Below are 19,686 nucleotides of genomic sequence, written 5' to 3'. Positions count from 1 at the left end.
GCTAGCGTCAGAACTAGCTCTGATCACCAAATTAATGCAAATGATCATTCCCAGCATCTGGCGAGAGGCTTCATTCGAACACACCACACTGACCCAAGACAACGCCAAGGGTTGTGTCTAAAATGACTTTATTTTTCTCTCAGTCTCACTGGAAAGCAGCAGTGAGGAAGAAGAGATGCATGCTGTTGCCCCCTCCTGAGTCTCCAAAATTCAATTTGATGTCCATTTTACCACCTATTGTGTCTCTAAGTACATCCTTAACTGGCCCAGTCTTTGCACATATTGCAGTTCAGCGAGGTATGTCAAATAGAATGTGCTGGAACAAATATACAAAGGACACTAATGTAAAAGGTGTGTTTCTTGAATGCTTTTATGAAGAGTCTTCCCTGCACATGATGGCAGTAAGACTTGTTTTCAAAGAGTGAGACGGTGCTCTGATATGTATGGCATATGTTCAGGCGACTAAATGATTCACAACATGCAGGCCATGCTTTGCAGTCCATATGTGAAATCCTGAGAGCGCAATTTCCCCCTTGAAATGTTTGCAAATGTAGTAAAATGCAACTAAATGAGCGTTTTTGGAAAGTGTGTGATGTGTGTAGCATAGCCTCATTTTATTACTTTGTATGATTTTAGGTTTCTTCACTTTTTCTTCCATAACAGTCCTTAAAATCACTTTTCCCTTCATCTCCCCAGGAGCTATCAATCTCACATTAAAGTCCTGCGTATATTACTTTACAAGACCTCTCAACGCTCTACTGACATTATAATAATTCACCAAATGTACTCCTCCATGAATAATTGAAGGGTATTGAAGATTAAACTAGTGCCTGAGGCAGAAGGTGCATTTGTTTTGATCTGCCAGGGTCTTTTTAACATCGCTACATTGGCAGGCTTCTCAGTGCTATTGGCGAGTAAGTACAAGCTCTCAGCAAGGATATTACAGACCGCAAGCAAGTTCCGCTACAAACACAAGGTAAAAACACAACACAACGTTGGAATGGGTTCTGTGGTTCTCACTGGCTCATTAAAAACCACCAGACATTATCAAAGCAGTCAAATAATGTCATAACAAAGACATTGGCTCTAAAAGAGATTCTATTGGATGTCTGTCTGAGGTCTTTCTTGCAAGTAAACACCCAAAATCATAAGCCGAGGAATTATACAATCACATAACCACCTTTATCTTAGCGATGGAGGTAGCGGTTTGTTTATGGCGATTGCTTACTCTGTGTTATGTTTGACATTCATCTAAATCCCATTCTCACCTTTCAATCTCAGGGAAAGGGAGATTCTTTCGCTTCCGTTTCCCGGGCTTACCTCTCCTTGGCATCAACAAGCAGTCCCTGCCCCAGGAAGACCCCGACGCTGTCATGGTGGACTCCCCTCGCCACAGCGACGGCTCGGTGGCCACGCGCGACTACCAGCTTCCCACCACCCGCGAGAGCTGCAGCCCCTCCTACGCCAACGACACCCGCGCCCTCATCGGCCCCAGCCATTGCTCCACCCCTGTGTCCGGGCCCTTGGACCACTCGTCGCCCAAGGGCCCCTGGGACCGGACGTACCCCGACTGCTCCATAAGGCAGACCCAACACCAGATCAAGGAGGTTGTCGCTGCTCCTTCAATCCCAGGACTCACTCAAACCGCCTCCAGGGAGAGAGTGTGCAGTATTCGCAGAGCCTCCTCCGTACACGACATGGAAGGATTCGGGTCTAACTCCAAGATGGCGTTCAGGGACAGACACGCCAGTGAAGGTAGGAATCTTCTGCTCTAGTATGCCCCGAATGTACGCTTGACATTTGAATTTCAAACAACTACTGCCCCATTTGTTTAATGTCGTTATTATGTGTGTATAGAAGTTAGTTTGACACTAAAAGGATGTTGTAACATTCTCTCTGATCAAAATGCTCACTTTACTATGAGACATGGAAACTTGATACCTAGTGCACACTGAGAATGTGGTTTAACTTAAAAAATGTGACAGACAAAGATGATCTTTTGAAGACATCGTTTTTTTAAAGTTAACATTTGGCCCTAATGTTGTATTCACATTAAACATTTACCAAAATGTTGCAATACAATGACATTACCAAACTCCCTATGGTCCCAAAATAGGATATTAAAGATGTGGCGTACCAGTCTCTTAATCAGTATTATAGTGAGTCACGATCCACACTGTGAGCCATTGATCTACCCCCAGCCTGAATCACTCCTTTGGACGAGGGTAAAAGGGGCCCCAGACTGGCCAATCAGTCTACCCCCCCCTCCCCTTATGTGCAATCCTCATTCAAATAGCTCCAAGAGGCTGACACAGTACTATGTCTACTTCACGAGTCATGAATTGTTCAAGGGGACAGTAGCGGGGGTTCGATGCCAGCTTCCATTTGTCATCGTAGAAGCACCAGAAGTTTCTCTCACACCCCCCCCCCCCCCCCCCTTTTCTTTCTTCTCCAACACAGACAATGGTCGCAATATTAAAGGTAAACAGTTAAGCACGTCTATAAGATAACTTCACTAAACCCGCTTGTTGCATGAGTTTTCCCACACGATTTAGTTCAGATGGATGACTTTGTGAGAGTCTTAAAAGTCTGGCAGCGCACTAAGTGACTCAGTCTCAGTGCACACGACCCGCTGATCCCAAGCCAGTTGCCCGGAGGACGTTTTCTCAGTTCAAAAAACACGAACTCTGCACGCGCCTGCATGAAGCAACACATTTACACTTCTCTCCTGCTTCCGTTCATTGAAGAAAATCAATGAGCCTCTACGAGTCGATGCCTCCCACTGTCTGTAACCTTTGTTTCCTTCTGTGCAACCTCTGGATTCCTGCTGCCATGTCTTAGTGAATGAAAACCTGACCGTGTTTCCATTGGGATTCTATATTCTCACCCTTTGAATCCTTTAGATTGCAAATGACCTGTAGCAGTGCTGATGCTGCATGCATTTCCCAACATTATCCCACATGATGCATTCATGTTTGATGGAATGAGTTCCCTAATCAAAGTGTTTTTTTAATATGAATTCAGTGGTGGAAGTTAACCAAGTTCATTTACTCAAGTACAATTGTTGTAGTACTCGTACTGCTTGATTTGTATTGCACAGGGCTGCCATAGTGTTCCATATCCTGTACTATATTGTGATATTTGAAGTGATGTTTGTACCCATGACTACTGCAATCCCCCCTCCCCTCCGTATTCCCGCTGTCCCCTTTACCCCCTTTCTTCTCTCTCCTGGTTTGCTAGTGTCTCGCTCCTGGATGGCTGGGGGTATGGCTTCAGCTTTTCCTCTTGAAGTTATTTTTCATGACTGCGATGACATTTCCTTACTGTGGCATGTATTGAAGCTGTGCATGCAATCTCTCATCCTGAGCTGTCAGTTTCTCTGTGCTCCACTCTCAATCAATGTACTGTACTGTGTGAAAAGGAAAAAAACGAAAACCTTCCTCTGCCGGCTCACACGACTGAGTCAGCAAATCTCTCTTTTTCACTTTTGATCACGTCAGTGACAAGAAAGTTGTTTCTAATATGCTGTGAGAACATTTGATTCCAACGCACCTCATTAGACAGATTGATGGTTTGACTAACTGTGTGGAGTCTTTTCTTTCACCAACAGTGTTCTTCATTATCTTTTAATGAGAAACTTTGAAAGGCCTGTTCACCCTAGACAGGTCAATCTGAGGGTTTATATTTCAGTATCTGTTGTTTTCTCCGTGTTGTGGTTGAACTCACTCCAAACGTAAGGGCCTGCCCATGCTCACTCCCCATGTCACAACAATCACTCGAGAACTAGATGTCCTGGATTCAGAACGCCTACAATAGCACAACTGTAGTAAAAGATGGAGCAGCTTTTAATGCCGCGTCCTCCCTCTGTGGCTTTCTCTTCCAGGGCCGCTGAGCCAGATCAAATCCAGCCTGCTGGGCTCCACCTCCGACTCCAACCTCAACAGGTACAGCACCATCAACAAGATCCCCCTCATCACGCTCAACTTCTCCGAGGCCAACAACGAGAAGAAGTGCCCCTCCCCTCCGTCCTCGGAGAATACCATCATCGCCCCGAAGGTCAAAGACCGCACACACAATGTCACCGACAAGGTCACGCAGGTAAGACGCTCACCAAGCGAGGTTTCCACACAAATATGTGGAAGTTTCTGACATGATGGAAAAATAAATTGAATTTCTTGGTGTTTTTTTTTACGTTGAAATCCCCTTTGACAAGAGGTGCGTTCAAGTGCTATGTGACAATTAGCCTGGGTGCAGTATCACAGCTAATTAAAGGGATTTTGACATTCTCTCAATAATCAAGAGGAATGGTTTTGATTATGAAGCACCGGCACAGCACAGATTTATGACAACATAGTCAAAGTCGTGTGGTCTAAAAAGTGGAAGGGACTCGTAATTCATTGTTATAACGATATATATATTGTATTTAAATAGTTTTAAATGCACTGTGTGGAACATTTTTAGCACAATCTTCCTCACGGTTATTTTTATTAATGTTGTATAAAATCCATTATCAAACCATCTGGGAGTAATTCTCTGTTTGGAAAACAATCAACAAGCGTTCATAATTCATACCTCTGATGCTCCGTTGACTGTGCAAGTGTGCATACTGCAGGGGAGAGACATTGGAATTCAATAATAACGCTCATCATAATATCGTTTACTATCATCACAAATCACTCGCACAGATTGAGCGGACGATGAAGTCGGCAGATTGCTTCCACACCCCTCCTCCCCTCCCCCTCTCCCCCCATGATTCATTGGAACTCGAGGGGTGTGATACATAAAACGGCAGAGATGTCTATCACTGGAGGCAGATCATGGGGATCCTCTTACAGCTGCCAGACAGCGTCCATAGCTCCATCTCTAGAGTTACACAGAGGCTTAGAGGTCTTTCTCACCTTCCCGCCTCGGCTGAGGGACAGGGAGGACTGTAAGTGAAGTTTTGTCAGGGGTAGAACGAGGCTGCCCCAAACCACTGATCACGTCTCATTTCTACATTTCGCCCATTAGTGGTGTAATGGATAGAGGGCGCAGAAAGTGACCCCTGCAGCTTAGAGGCTCAGCAGACCCCAGTGCTGCTCACTGACCTCTCCATCCAGCATTAAAGTCAAAGTTATTAAGAAGAGGAGAGGAGAGGCCTATTAACGTGCTTTTAATATCATCTTGTGGCACACCAGAGGACCTGAAAACAAGTTGCTGTGTCATTTCTGCTTTGTTGAAGTGTGCCGAATGTTTTCTAGCCACGGTAGCTAGTATACACATTGATTATACGTTACATTGTTCTGTTAACTTACACAATACACTTAAGTAAAAAACCATCTTATTTCCTCATTTATATGCATTGTATTTATTATTGAGGTACCACAATCTGGCCCCTCTTGCTCCGTCGGTGTCCGGGCGTATGGTGTGCCACCTCTTTGTCTCATTATGATAGTAATTATCAAACTAACAAAAAGATGAATCCACGGGTTTTTATCTGTAGACAGTTCTCTAGACAACTGACTGTGAGCCGCACAAAGCCACAGCAGATGTCCTGACTCTGGACTCCTCTGAGTTCATCTGAAGCCACCATCGGGCGTGTGAGCAGACTCGCTCTCCGCTGGCCTTGGCTGCCTCACAGCGCCCACAGGCAGATGGAGGCTGCACCCAGGAAGCCAGGCGACTGATAAAGAAAGAGACTAGCAGCTCTCGTGCTGTTTGGTACAAATTGAATGTCGCAGTGCATGCAGCTCATGCACACATGAGCCTTAAATACCGATTCATGTTATTCGAGTTATCTGGAGCTCATTGTTAATGATTGGAGCCACGTGATTAACCGCAGAAACATGAAACAACACTCCACTCTTATAAATGATAGCCCAGCCCAGACCCAAAAGAAGCGGAGAACGCTGATGCTCATTTGCATATGGTTTGAAGCCAAGCCAAACGCACAACGAGCTTCCATTATCCCACAAGAGAGAGTTAATTTGCGCCAAGTGCACATAGCTACAGTAGGTGTGTTTAAATAATTAAGATAGGATCTTTTATTTAGAAACAGATTGGCTACAACACATTAATCCAGAGCTGTCACTCAGCCAACCAACAGTCTCCTCCCAGCATGCCGAGGGGTAATGTACCCGTGGGGGTGTAGTGCAGAGTTACCATGCATCATCATTATTAATCATAAACTGCATGAAAACAGAACAGTGCTGTGCCAGGACAGTCAAGGCTAGCTTTTTTCTATATTTATAATAATTATTATAAATAATTGAGGTTAATTTGTATATTTTCATACACAGGATGCAGCTACATTGTGTAATAAATGTTCACACAATACAAAACAAACAGAAAAGTAGGATAATCTTTTAAAAGTGTCTTTGTTATGGCAAGTTTAAAAATGTACCTATTTAAGAAAACAGAAATCTAAGCAGCGGTATTTGAAAGTCAACAGCAATTACACATTGGGTTGTGAGAGCGCGATGAAAGACGCATCGGGAACACTGGCTTTTAATGCAGTGGCAGCGCGATGAATAATGAATCCCCTTCCCTTTGTTTGTCCTTTGGTTTCTGATCGATTTGAAAGGTTATCCCGTATTAGAGGGTCGAAGCATTTGACCCTGACCCCTTTGAGGGCAGGAGTTTCTAATAACCAACTCAATTATTAACACTTCAGCCTTTCCTCAGGCATTACATCATCCTTCCTCTCAGTCACGGGGGGTTTTAAAGGTGACCAGAGGTAGAGATAAGGGGACATGGAGTCTCTCGCTCAATGCTACATTCTATCTCTCTTTGCATTCCTCCTTATAGCTTCATTAATCAGCAGTGAAGGAGCCATGCCCTGAACATTCCTGGCTATTGAAGTGTCACACACTTAGATGAATAGATGTATCCTCAGCTCCTGCCTATAATTACTTCCGAGTCATCGAGAGTCTTATCACAAATGGGCCATAATGCTGCTGTAATATTGATGTTAAAAGCTATTCAGTGATGTATGGTATCTGCAATAACAGAGGTAATGACGGTGACATCCAGGCTAGCTGGAGGGAGTAGATAAAAGCTCCACTGTAAGGATATCATGCAGGCTGTTGTTTTTTTCTGTTGGTTTCTTCATAATGATCTTTTTATTTTAATGTATCTTTTAGGTGTTTTAATATCTGTTGAATTGCTATTATGTTTGTCTTTTCTTTTAGTATAGGCAAGTGGAAATGCCAATATGATTAGATAGACAATACCAGCTGACATTTTTGATTCACATTTAATTCTTTCAGTAACTGTGTAGAAAACATGGGTTATGTGTCATATAAAAGAATGTTTTTTAAGCGTACTTCAAATGTCAACTTATAAGAATAAGTGCTTTTTGATCAGCCTTCTCTCGACACATGAATGATTCATTTAGGGAAGTAATCTGCTTATGCAATATTTTCCTTTAATTATTAGATAATGTTAAAGTGCATTAGGATTGTACAGTCTGTACAGCCACGCTGCTGAAGTTCAACTGCAACAAACATGACCTTTACTTGACCTAATCTTCAGTCATATGTCATAATGCAATTCCACCAACCAGCACGCACATTGATGTAAAGGCACGGAAATGCTAATGCACTTATCTGAACTGTATTTACTGCTGCTCTTCATTCTCATACCAGAAATACTGTTCAGGCTATTTAGGCTGTATAACCTGTGCAATTATTTAACTCTGCATACATACGTCATTATACCGTTCACACACTACTTTTTCACCCCCCCCTAGGTTCTGTCTCTGGGCGCAGACGTGCTGCCGGAGTATAAGCTCCAAACCCCCCGGATGGACCACTGGACCATCCTGCACTACAGCCCCTTCAAAGCAGTGTGGGACTGGCTCATCCTGCTGCTGGTCATCTACACGGCCATCTTCACGCCATACTCCGCAGCCTTCCTCCTCAACGACATCGAGGAGCAGAGGAGGCGGGAGTGCGGCTACTCTTGCTCCCCCCTCAACGTGGTGGATCTGATCGTGGACATCATGTTCATCGTGGACATCCTCATAAACTTCAGGACCACGTACGTCAACGCCAACGAGGAAGTAGTCAGCCACCCGGCCAAGATCGCCATCCACTACTTCAAAGGATGGTTCCTCATAGACATGGTGGCCGCCATCCCCTTCGACCTGCTGATCTTCGGCTCTGGATCGGACGAGGTAAGCAGGGCGGAAATTATATTTATATAAATATATATACTGTATATATATCATAAATATGTATTGCATTGTTGGAGGAGCCTGGGACTTCCGATTGCCAAAACTACACTGTAGCTTTTGTGCATATGACAATAAGGCCTTGAAATAGAATGTTCATGGCACAGAAGTGTATGTGAGATGCTCACGTGAACAGCATGGACACAGAAGCTAGAGTTTGCCAACAAACAACAATATGGAATTCCTTCTGCTTCATGCATGTGATACTACTTTTTATGGCACACACTTTTTTACCTTCCCAAGCTGAGTCCCACCTTGGTGTACTCCACTGTCATGGCTGCAGGCCGCAGCTTCAGCAGTCATGCTTCTGAGCTGTTTTGACTACTAAAGCAATCTGACGCTGGGCTGTCACATCTGCTTTCCTCAGCCCTCTTTTCATCAGAGCCAGACTGAGAGGCCCCGGGCCATCCTAATCAGTTAAGAAGGTCCCAGCCGCCCTAACTACTGGCTGTGAGAAACTATGTGGCTCGTGTGTGTCTGAGGGAGATAGCTCAGCAAGTTATCTAATGCTCAGTTACAGAGAGCAGCTGACAGAGTGAGAGCTTGCTTTGTATCTAGAACCTCTTGAGTATTAATAAGTTAAGTGAAGTGTCTGACATCTAGTTTTGCATAATGGAAGAAAAGCAAGCTACTGGAATGTGTGATGTAACACCTCCCAGTGAAAACACCACAGCCTGATGTGTGTGTGTTGTCAGTTTGCCGAGTCATTATTTACCATTAGGTGTGTGTTCCTGCGAGGGGGTCCATGGCTACAGGCTGGCAGTGATTGGCAGGCGGAGGGAAAAGAGCAGACAGCTGAGCGGCGCGATGTATGTCCCCGTCACACGGCGAGATGACTGGTGCGGGGACAGAATGTGTGTTCCCGCTACAGCTCGTGTCAAAAGAACACAGTGAGCGCGGTGACAAAACGTGGTATTATTAGCGCCTCCAATCACGAGCAGAAACTGAAAATAACACATCCTTGTACATTTTTTGATCCTGTCTTTTAGGTGCTTTATTTTAGTTCTGTGTGCAATTACTATTTTTAGACTTTAAACTCGTGCACCTTTGTTGCCTGGAAACCATCTCTGACAATATGCTAAGATTTCTTCTGCTTTGGCAGGGTGAGATTCTTGCAGGGTTTCAGCTCTGCAGCTGGCAAATGGATAGAAATAGTCCGGTGCTGATTTCTACCTACAGGAGTCATTTGAGCGCCTCCATCATTTGCATAATGTCCCGTGGGGTAGGATGAGATGATTTGCCTATTATGTCGACGCTCACATGCACCTTGTTTCCAAATGTGAGATAAAAAGGTGCTCCAAACCAGAATTTAAACATTATTTTCCTTTTTCTTTGCACATTAACAACTGAACTAAAATTGTCTAAGGGGAAGTTTAGGAGATTCTTTTGGAATTAAGGGGGCAAAACCACTCACAAGAACAATCTCAGTCACACATTTACATAAACACTGTCAGGCCTTTATTTGTTGTCAATGAAGCAGCTCCAATATTATTATTGATTATATCTTTCCCAAAAGCTATTTATGCTTAAACATTTAAATTGAGCTTTTAGTGAACCACAAACAACATTTTCCTTATGGCACATTCTTCCGTTTATATTCCCATGCTTATTAAGCATGCTATATTTACTTAATTTCCCCTTGTCTCATTCAGTCTTTGATTTGAGAGTTAATTAGATGTGCATGTTGCCTTTGGTTAAAGCAACAGTACAGAACTGCAGCTCTATTATTCTGCAAAACCTGCAGAAACATTTGTGCTAAAGAAAGAAGAGAGAGGAGGCAGCTTCATTGAAGCCCCCTCAATCTCACTCTTTCTCTGCTGGAGTTGGGCAAACAGTCAGAATAGACTCAAATCAATTCTCGTACAACTATTTACTCATGCAATAATATGATTGTTTCGTTTGTTTTCTTATTAGATTGGCTGAATAAGCAAAACATGTGGGTTTCTTCTGTCTCCTGTGCAGCTACTGTTTATAGGGAATATCATATGAACACTCGTGACATCTTTCCAGCAAATGGGCTGTGAGGATGAGGTTATCCATATTTTCATATCAACAATGGAATGCCCCTGGCAGTGATGAACCCACAGAAACCATCTCCCAGCATACAGCCTTGGTTTTATGGCTTTGTTCAGCATTGTTTTCTGCTGCAGCAGGGAGCTCTGAATCACTGCTTTTCATTTACCCACCACCAAATGACAGACTCACACAATTAAAGAGAACAACGGAGCCGCTAAAAGGCAGACGTTTTTCTCAGGAGTTGGTGGAAACCGAAAACAGAGTTGAAATGTATTGGACTTACATTAATCACATAGACATAACAACAACCTCTAATAAATGCTTTGGTCAATATGGCAATTGCGATATGATTTGCGATATAAGAGGATTACATATTTACAAAACTTTATTCACACTGTTATTGAACATATATTAAAATGATCATGGTGTGATTTTTAAGGAGGATTTTTAACCAACTAGGATGTTTTATTATGTCTGTTGGACACCATTTGAAGACCAGGACTAATGTGCAGCACCACAATACTTCATACAGTTAATATTACATTATTTTCCTTTACCAAATATTGCACTACTTTCGATTTGGACATTGCATTAACTAGGATTAATTAAACTTATTGTGTCTGCATACAGAGTGAAAGGCTGAATCATAACTTTGGCTGTTTGTTTTAAAGTGGCCAGGCGAGTGTGTGAAGCCGCAGTGGCAGATGGCCAGAGTGATATTGGGAGGATGTGTTTGATACAGCTGCTCGCTAACGGGAGCTTTAGCTCGGCTCCTCATCCCCAAACGCCTCCGATTTACTGTAAACTCAGATTTGAATCGACATTAGTCTGTGTGGGCCACATCATGCGCTGCGTGCAGGTCGCCCAGACAGGCAGCAGCACTACACCTAAGGCACTGCCCGCTCACTGATGATGGATAATTCAGGACTCATCTGCTCCTATGTATGATTCATGCACTGCTCTCTCAGTTGGCCGGATGCTCTGCAGCAGTGAGTGATGGCGGTGATTTAGGGGTGAGATTGGGAGGACGGAGGCTCATTAATGGACCCGTCAGAAGCAGATACAGCACACTCCCTCACCATGATGGAGACACACTTTCCCTCATGAATCAAACTGCACTGGCCGCCGTCCTGGTATAAATGAATATACTTTGAATAAGCCAGTACTCTACATTCACTCTCACCTGTATATGAGAAAAACATCAGGACGTTTAGATCAGTGTTTTTGTTGATCGAAAAATCTGTTGAATTCAGACACATTTAAATCTCTCCAGTCAAAATGTCGGGTGAAATTAATTCCCCCATTGTTGTGAGGACAGTGCTCAGCGGTTATGGAGGCTTGCATTTCTTTGCATTTCTAATGAATGATTTTAGCTAAATGTATCCCTAGCGCAGTGGTTCTCAAAGTGGGGGGCGCAGAGGCATGACAGGGGGGGCGCGAGAGACCAGGAGGAAAAATGGTTATTTAAAAAAAAAAAAAAGATTATAAAAAAAAAAAAAAATCATATTTTGAAAGATTATTGATTCGAAAATAATATGATACAGTACTATTACGTCTGGGTCTCTGTGTTTCATTAAAGCTCGGCTCTGTGTGTGTGTGTGTGTGTGTGTGTGTGTGTGTGTGTGTGTGTGTGTGTGTGTGTGTGTGTGTGTGTGTGTGTGTGTGTGTGTGTGTGTGTGTGTGTGTGTGTGTGTGTGTGTGTGTGTGTGTGTGTGTGTGTGTGTGTGTGTGTGTGTGTGTGTGTGTGTGTGTGTGTGTGTGTGTGGAACGAGGCACACGTTTATATGATCATTATAGTTATAAAAAAATAAGAGAATACATGAAAAACAGCTATGAAATACTATATGACAGTAAAACAAGAATAAAGTTTAAAAGAGTGATTTGTAAAATATCCATAAAGAAATAGTAAATCTGTTTACAATTCTGTTTCATCTGGGTGTTGAGAGATGTATCCATAGAGCTCTTCATTTTGCTCTCAAAGTGCACCAGCTTGATGCTTTCAACTTCAATATTTAAAAATCTTCCCGGGGGAGCATGCCCCCGGACCCCCCTATGTGAGGTCCACACACCACCTATAAAAATAGCACTTTACCCCTGCTTACACCTATATGCCGAGACTTGATATCGAGCCTTCATTGTAACAGTCGCGGGTACATAGTGTATGTGCGTGGAGAGTGTTGCAGTAGAACATTCCACTGTAGCCCGGTACATTAATGGGAAACCCTAAATGTTTGAGCACGCTCTATGAAAGGTCAAGCTACCCCACAGCACCCCCAAAAGAAATCTCTGGCGCCGCCACTGAGCCTGACTATTTGTGTTGGGGGGGCCCGACTTTTTTTTTTCTCCAAAGGGGGGGCCTGACCGAAAAAGTTTGAGAACCACTGCCCTAGCGGGTCAAAGGGGCCAAGGTAGCCTGTGCTCAGCCCAGAATTAAAGGAGCGCTTGATTTCAAGCCTGCGACATCACAAACTTAATTAAAATATTAAGAGCCAGACAGGTATGGAACTAAATCTGTGCAAAAAGTTTAGATCATTTGAAAACAATTAATTAATCAGAAAGTTCTTGATCCTGAACTTTGAAAAATGCCGCGTTGACCGGCAATAACTTTTTGGAACGGTGATATAGACGTGACATAGTACAGCTACTACAGGAAACAGCGGGTGATAATTGTCCCCGAGGATATTAGGATAATTGTCAGCCGCGACAGGGAGTGTAGGACCTATTAGCATCCCCACGTATTGTGTTTACAGATTGCACCACGCTAATGGATCAGGACTTGTGTCATGGCTGAATGCCCCCCCCTCTCAAAAACTCCCCTCCCAAAGTCTGTGCAGTCATTTAGTCAGGCTAGAAATTTGAGACGGGAGGATTAAAGTGCTTTAAATTAAACGCATCAGAAGGCATTGTGTGTAGACGTTTTAATGTACGCATGCAAATCTGTTTTTGTATGAGTGAATACAATACAATACTTTCATCTATTCCTACTATGTTCAAGGCTTTGACAAAAGTTCCATCTGCTGATATGAATGTTTTGATGACTAATTTGGCTTCATCATCAGCCAAATAAGTGTGTTTTTGCAGACATGTCCTATTCAGGGAAGTTGTGTTGACACTGAGGAACGCTGAGACCATGAAGATGTGTCCACAGCAGCAGGAATGATCCACTGTCTAGTCTTGGTGGTGTGTGAATGAGATTAAGCATTCCTAAACTACACATGTTTCTGAATCTCTAAGCTGAGCCGACCCTGACCCCAACTCTTGACACCGAGAGGAGACAAACAACTTGTTCACTTTGATAGCTGGGAAAGGGTGGTATCAGTGTGAAGTGACACTTACTGTCGCACACATGTTGATAACGCACCACAACTCCCTGGTCTCGTTTCAAAAGTTGGAATTTGCCTTAATGGGACAACAAAACTGTCACATTAACACATGTTGACTGGATATAACTTCTTTTCTTTTCACAATATGGCTAATTTTCTTGTTCAAATCCCACAGATGGGCCAAAACAGTATCACAATGCAGTGAGTTGTGCAAACATGTAGCATTAAATACAAAAAGTGAAGACATTTTATAAAAAAAAAAAATTTCAGCAAAGTATTGTGAACAAATAATTATGCCGGAGATGGCCCATCCCTCCCCATCCCTCCCCATCCCTCCCCATCCCTCCCCGTTCCAGTGGATGATCAAACTAATTATATAGCACATTGTCCAGAGTAGAGAATATAGTTACTATATGTTATTGTATATTACAATAGAGTCACACTGTTTTCATGTCAAGGGCCAAGTAACCACATCAAGTTACTGTGGTCTTATTAAAGTAAGCCAAAAAGGGACCCCAGGTCTTTTAGAATTTCTCATCAGAGCCTCTGATTGAGAAGCGCAGCTTTTCTAAGTTAAGGCAGGACATTATGTCCCGAAGCCATTGATTGCATGTGGGCGGGGCAGCGTCCTTCCATTTAAGTAGAATTGCACGTCTGGCCAGAAGCAAGGAAAAGGCAATCATGCGTCGTTCCGAGGGTGTCAGTGGTTGTACCAAACATAGCTACCAGGGGGTCCGGGTCTAGTTTTTGATTTAGGATGTTGGACAAGGTAAGGAGAACGTCTCCCCAGAATTCCTGTAGGCGGGGGCATAGCCAGTCCATATGAAAGAGGGTAGCAACATTGTTTTTACATTTATCGCAAGTAGGGTTCACATCTGGGAAGAAGCTGGACAGTTTAGCCCTTGAAATATGCACCCTGTGTTCTATCTTAAACTGTATAAGGCAGTGTCTTGCACAGAGTGAAGATTTATGAATTGATGTAAGGATTGACTGGATATAACTTCTGATTGAGTGGAATGAAATACAGTCTATACTATAGTTATAATAAATGAATACCTGAATATGTAGACTGTAAACAGATGTATGAGTCCTACACATAAGTAGGCGAGGAAAAGCCCACAATCCAAAAACCCTTTGTGTAGGTATGGTGGGCAAGAGGGCCAAAAAGCCTGCGGGACAACACACATATTAGCACATTGACTCTTTAAAACTAAATCCTGAACTTCTATGCTTCTCACCCGCAGACCACCACTCTGATCGGCCTGCTAAAGACGGCCCGCCTCCTGCGGCTGGTGCGAGTGGCGCGTAAGCTGGACCGGTACTCAGAGTACGGAGCTGCCGTGCTCATGCTGCTCATGTGCATCTTTGCCCTCATCGCCCATTGGCTGGCCTGCATCTGGTACGCCATTGGAAACGTGGAGAAGCCTTACCTGGAGCACAAGATTGGCTGGCTGGACAACCTGGGGGTGTCCATAGGTGAACTTCCTTGTTTTGTTTGAATTTGAAACTAAGTGGGTTAGAAGTACAGAGGCTCATTTCCACCAGTAAAGGAAATAAATAATATGATGAAAACGTGGCTTTGTGATGAAAAAGAAAGATCCTGTTACTCATTATAATGAGAAAGAAGAAAGGTTATTATTTTCAGATATTAATTTATAATTTTTTGGAAAGTTTGTCTCTTATCATTCAAATGTAATGTCACTTTTGCTGTCAAAAACAAATGTGTATGTACTGTTTAATTTTCCTTATTGTAGGGAAGAAATACAACTACAGTGACCCCAGCTCAGGCCCCTCCATCAAAGATAAGTACGTCACCGCTCTCTACTTCACCTTCAGCAGTCTGACAAGCGTGGGCTTTGGGAACGTCTCCCCCAACACCAACTCTGAGAAGATCTTCTCCATCTGCGTCATGCTCATCGGATGTGAGTGACAGCTGAGTCCCAGTACATTTTAATCCTGTTTGAACAGAACCCCCCTGGAATTAGGGTTTTATTGAGGAAGCCTCAAACTGTCATTTTTGTAGCTAAATACGCAAAAATTAAACATGATCATTTTGAAAATAGGGCTTAGGGCTAGGCTTAAGGTGTGTTTTAAATGTACTACCATCCCCCCCGGTAATATGTATTGCATTCCCAGTGCGTGAAAACTTTTACATAACACCAGGTAGGTCTTTCCTTGAGATAATGTTACACACAGGAAGTCATGTGGCAGCAGGAACATGGTTTGTGCGGTATTAAGAGAGGAAGTAGGGGCAACTGTATGTGCATCTTTAGCCACCAGCTCAACCGTCACCTGTATGGCTTCTCTCCCAGCTCTAATGTACGCCAGCATCTTTGGGAACGTGTCCGCCATCATCCAGAGGTTGTACTCAGGTACGGCCAGGTATCACCTGCAGATGCTACGCGTCAAAGAATTCATCCGCTTCCACCAGATCCCAAACCCCCTGAGGCAGAGGCTGGAGGAGTACTTCCAACACGCCTGGACATACACCAACGGCATCGACATGAACATGGTATGAGAGGACTGTGTTTGCCTTTTACTTAGCATTTTCACTATGGTAACACATTATAATGTGTTGTTCCTTTCTTCTGCTGCTTCTTCTCTCTTTCCAATATCACGAGTGTCCAATATCTTGTCGGAAAATGCTTTTAGCCCATCGTGAAGCAATCCCGCTATGTCACTGACATAGTGAGATGATTCATCATGATTATACTGTTCAGCCTTAGCCCCAGTTACTGCTACAGTGACTATGCTCATCATGATACTGTTCAAGGTACTTATATAAGTTTGTCTTTTCCATGTCTGCCTCATGTCTAATGGAATGACCCCACCACTCTGGTAAGAGCAGGAGGTACATGTGTTAACACAACTAATGTTGAAATGAGTGTTCCTCTAGCTCATCTGGCTGTGTTTGATACTAGTATTCAAATGTTACATTTTTAGAAAAAAAACATAGCATTACAGTGTTAATATTAGTATTTATTGTCCCAACACGCATGTAATTGTTCCCTCAGTGTGTTATCTGTACATTAACACATACTGTAAACAGTAGCTGTGAGCCTGCATCATAGATTGACAGTATCAACGTTTGCATGCTGCAGACAACACACTAAAGTTCCACACAGGCCACATTATTGTCGGTAGACATGCACGTGGCTTGCCTCGAGGTCCCCTTTGCATGTATTCAAACACAACCCCATGATATTCATCTGGTACCAGAGACAGAGTGAATCACGCCTGTGAGAGTGGGCACAGCCTCGCCGGGCGCTGCCAGCCTTCCCTCCCACTGTGGGAGGCTTGGCGGCATGCTCCGCGGTGGCACCTGCGCTTGCCAAATGTTGTTCAGTCTTTCCTTTCCAAATCTACCGTAATTTTGTTTTTGAAATACAGTAAAAGCCTGTCCGAGCCAGAGAAACAGTTGAGGCGACATTTGTTTTTCTGTTCTCTTGTCACGAGCGCATTGTATTTCATGTGTAAATGAAAAAGATATTGTGTTTTGTGTTTTGGATATCCCTTATGTGTCCTCGAAGCCCCTCTCCTCACCTATCAGTGTCTGTTATGGTGTTAAAGTTTGTAAAGAAAGTGTCCTTTTCAGTCAGTTCTCGTTGTCCGGGGATCATTAGCTGTTTTGTCAGGGGTCACTGTATCCTTGTCTTAAAGGGTTAAGTGTATTATAAGTCTATTTTGATATCCTCACAAAAAACAAAATGTATAGAAATAGATTCATTTTATATAGAAGATGATTAGAGCCACATGTGAATTGTTTTTTAAATCTTAACATTTAAAGAAATGTTGAGTTTCAAGATTAAGGTCAGAATTAATCAAATTAAATAACACCTGGCAATAATCCTTCAAAAATATCTTGAGGTACTCCTTGGCTAACTTGGAACATTTATTATTTCTGTTTGTTAACCAATACCGGATCATGGGTCAGAGTATTGAGGTTTTTTTCAATATTCATTATTTGAGACAAGATTGAATAGTGTTGCCTTTTGGTTTTACACATACCATACTGTGTTGAAAGACTGTTTCCCCTGCAGTGTATGTTAGGTTTTGAGAAGAAGGAAAGAACACAAGTGGCAATTGTATCAAATTTCTCTGGAAAGATTTGACCTGCAACTTCACCCCAAAACCACAATTCAACACACATTATAAATCCCTGCGCACCAAAGCTTTTAAAGACGTTTTCTTAAGAATAATATCTTCTTCCACATGACATAACCGTGTCCGCTTCGACCGTGTTTCACCCACAGGTCCTGAAGGGTTTCCCAGAGTGCCTGCAGGCCGATATCTGCCTCCACCTCAACAAGAACCTCCTGGAGGGCTGTAAGGCGTTCCACGGAGCCACAAAGGGCTGCCTCCGGGCCCTGGCCATGAGGTTCAAGACCACCCATGCCCCCCCTGGAGACACCCTTGTCCACAGTGGAGATGTGCTTACTGCGCTTTACTTTGTGTCCCGCGGCTCCATCGAAATCCTCAAAGATGACGTTGTGGTGGCCATCCTAGGTGGGTCTTCTGTACACTTTCACTATGACTCAGTAGTTAGTATGTTTTCTTCTGTCTAATTAATACGTGTGTCCATGCCTTTTGGCCCTGGCATTATATCTAGCATACATCTGTGAATTCAGCTACTGTAAGCTAGGTATTCTTGGTACACACAGATATTTCAAAAAGCATCCAGCAGTTTGTCAGTCTGCAGGATGGAAGGAATACCAATGCTGAGTAATGAATAAACTAAGTGACATTCATTCAGCAATCCTATACACAGACACACTTCTAATTAGCCCAGCCAGTACGTTACTCAAAAGCCCTTCCACTAACAACACAGAAGTCCTTTCATGAGCCTGGCTAGCTTTGCCTGGACTCACCTCCATTAGAGCCGACCAAGATGTGCCAACAAAATGAAGATGGCTCCGTTGTGCTATGATAGTTGGAAGCTGCGATCCCTAGTGGGTATGTTGTAATAAGTCACTTCAAAGAACACTGCGATTGCTTGCCGCCTCACAGTCGTGCCTCAGATGAAGGGAGAGGACAGGGAAGAGTGGGGGAGGACACATGGTGGCGCGAGGGGAACAGAGGATCTGTGTGGAGGAAAAAAGAGATAGCATGATTGCTTTCAAATAGAGATGGATGGTGATAGAAGCAGGGAGGGATGGAGAGCTGTCGGCGGAGAGAAGAAAAGAGAGTTAAAGTGGAGTGGCAGAGGGAGAGAGGAAGTACGTGAGGGTGTCACATGGTTGTCACTGTGGTGGGATGCAGTGGTTGAGAACAGGTGCCAATGAATATCAAAATGTGTGAAAATCAAAACGCGTCCACCTTTCCGCAGCCTGCAGGAAATTATTTCCAAGCCTTTCATTCATTAGTTTCCTTTTAATGACAGCCAATAAGGTTTGGCAAAAAGCCGTGACATAAGGGTCATGATGATCGAGTAGCTGTGGAAGTTGTAGGTCACACCTCACTCTGCACATTTTCTGTAGTACAACAATGGAAATGCTCATTATTCAATTGTCACACTAGCGTGCCAATACTCCAGTTGTAGTAAGTATTACATGTGACAAAGCTTTGAGCATGATAATCGTGACCCTATGCCAACTATCTAAATACATAGCAGTGTGTGAAGATTTCCTAATTTATAAGACCTGATCAAATATGTATTTATATGCAGAGCCGTTCTTTATGAAACGCCAAAGTGGTCAGTATTAAAGAGTAGAAAATACTTTGTTGGATAGATGATCCCCGACCTGACAGATACTGCACTCCAGCACGCACTGTACACCCCGTGGCCATTCCATGTAGGTCATTACACACTAAACAGAGGCAGGAATGTTTGGCCTGTGTGACTTCCATGCGGAGACATTGTGTAAATCCTTTTTTAGATGACTGTGAAGCCCTTTAGCCTCTTTAACATACTCACGCTCCTCTGCCAGGTGTCGCGTCTCCTTATAGGTCATCAAATACTGTCCTACATACTGTCCAACTACATCATCTCCTAGCAACTATAGGTGTTGTTACTTAAGAAGCGAAGAATAGACGGAGAAGAGAGAAGAGCTTAGGGCAGGATTGAGTCCAGCTTATTTTCTGCAAGTTTCCAAAATCCATTTGACAAAAAACATTGCTTTTTGGGTCGGCCTACAA

General features: G+C 43.3%; 1 protein-coding gene across 3 annotated transcripts in view; it reads left to right on the top strand.

Moving 5' to 3' along the window:
• The window catches only part of LOC117546596 (potassium voltage-gated channel subfamily H member 7-like), a 57,447-nt gene that overhangs the window by 21,917 nt on the left and 15,844 nt on the right, over positions 1-19,686 (top strand). Inside the window, exons 4-11 of one of the 3 annotated variants that reach the window (XM_034216869.1) lie at positions 1,282-1,755; positions 2,461-2,481; positions 3,884-4,098; positions 7,730-8,155; positions 14,796-15,027; positions 15,306-15,473; positions 15,864-16,063; positions 17,814-18,057. In XM_034216869.1, the coding sequence (XP_034072760.1) occupies positions 1,282-1,755; positions 2,461-2,481; positions 3,884-4,098; positions 7,730-8,155; positions 14,796-15,027; positions 15,306-15,473; positions 15,864-16,063; positions 17,814-18,057 (1,980 nt within the window). Of the gene's footprint in view, positions 1-1,281; positions 1,756-2,460; positions 2,482-3,883; positions 4,099-7,729; positions 8,156-14,795; positions 15,028-15,305; positions 15,474-15,863; positions 16,064-17,804; positions 18,058-19,686 lie in introns of all 3 variants that reach the window. The other 2 variants (XM_034216868.1, XM_034216870.1) reach the window with 2 other exon arrangements.

Source organism: Gymnodraco acuticeps, unplaced genomic scaffold (assembly GCF_902827175.1).
Source record: "Gymnodraco acuticeps unplaced genomic scaffold, fGymAcu1.1, whole genome shotgun sequence".
In the NCBI taxonomy this organism is placed as follows: domain Eukaryota; kingdom Metazoa; phylum Chordata; class Actinopteri; order Perciformes; family Bathydraconidae; genus Gymnodraco; species Gymnodraco acuticeps.
Note: the sequence above shows the minus strand (reverse complement) of the source record. Positions and strands in the feature narration are given on the sequence as shown.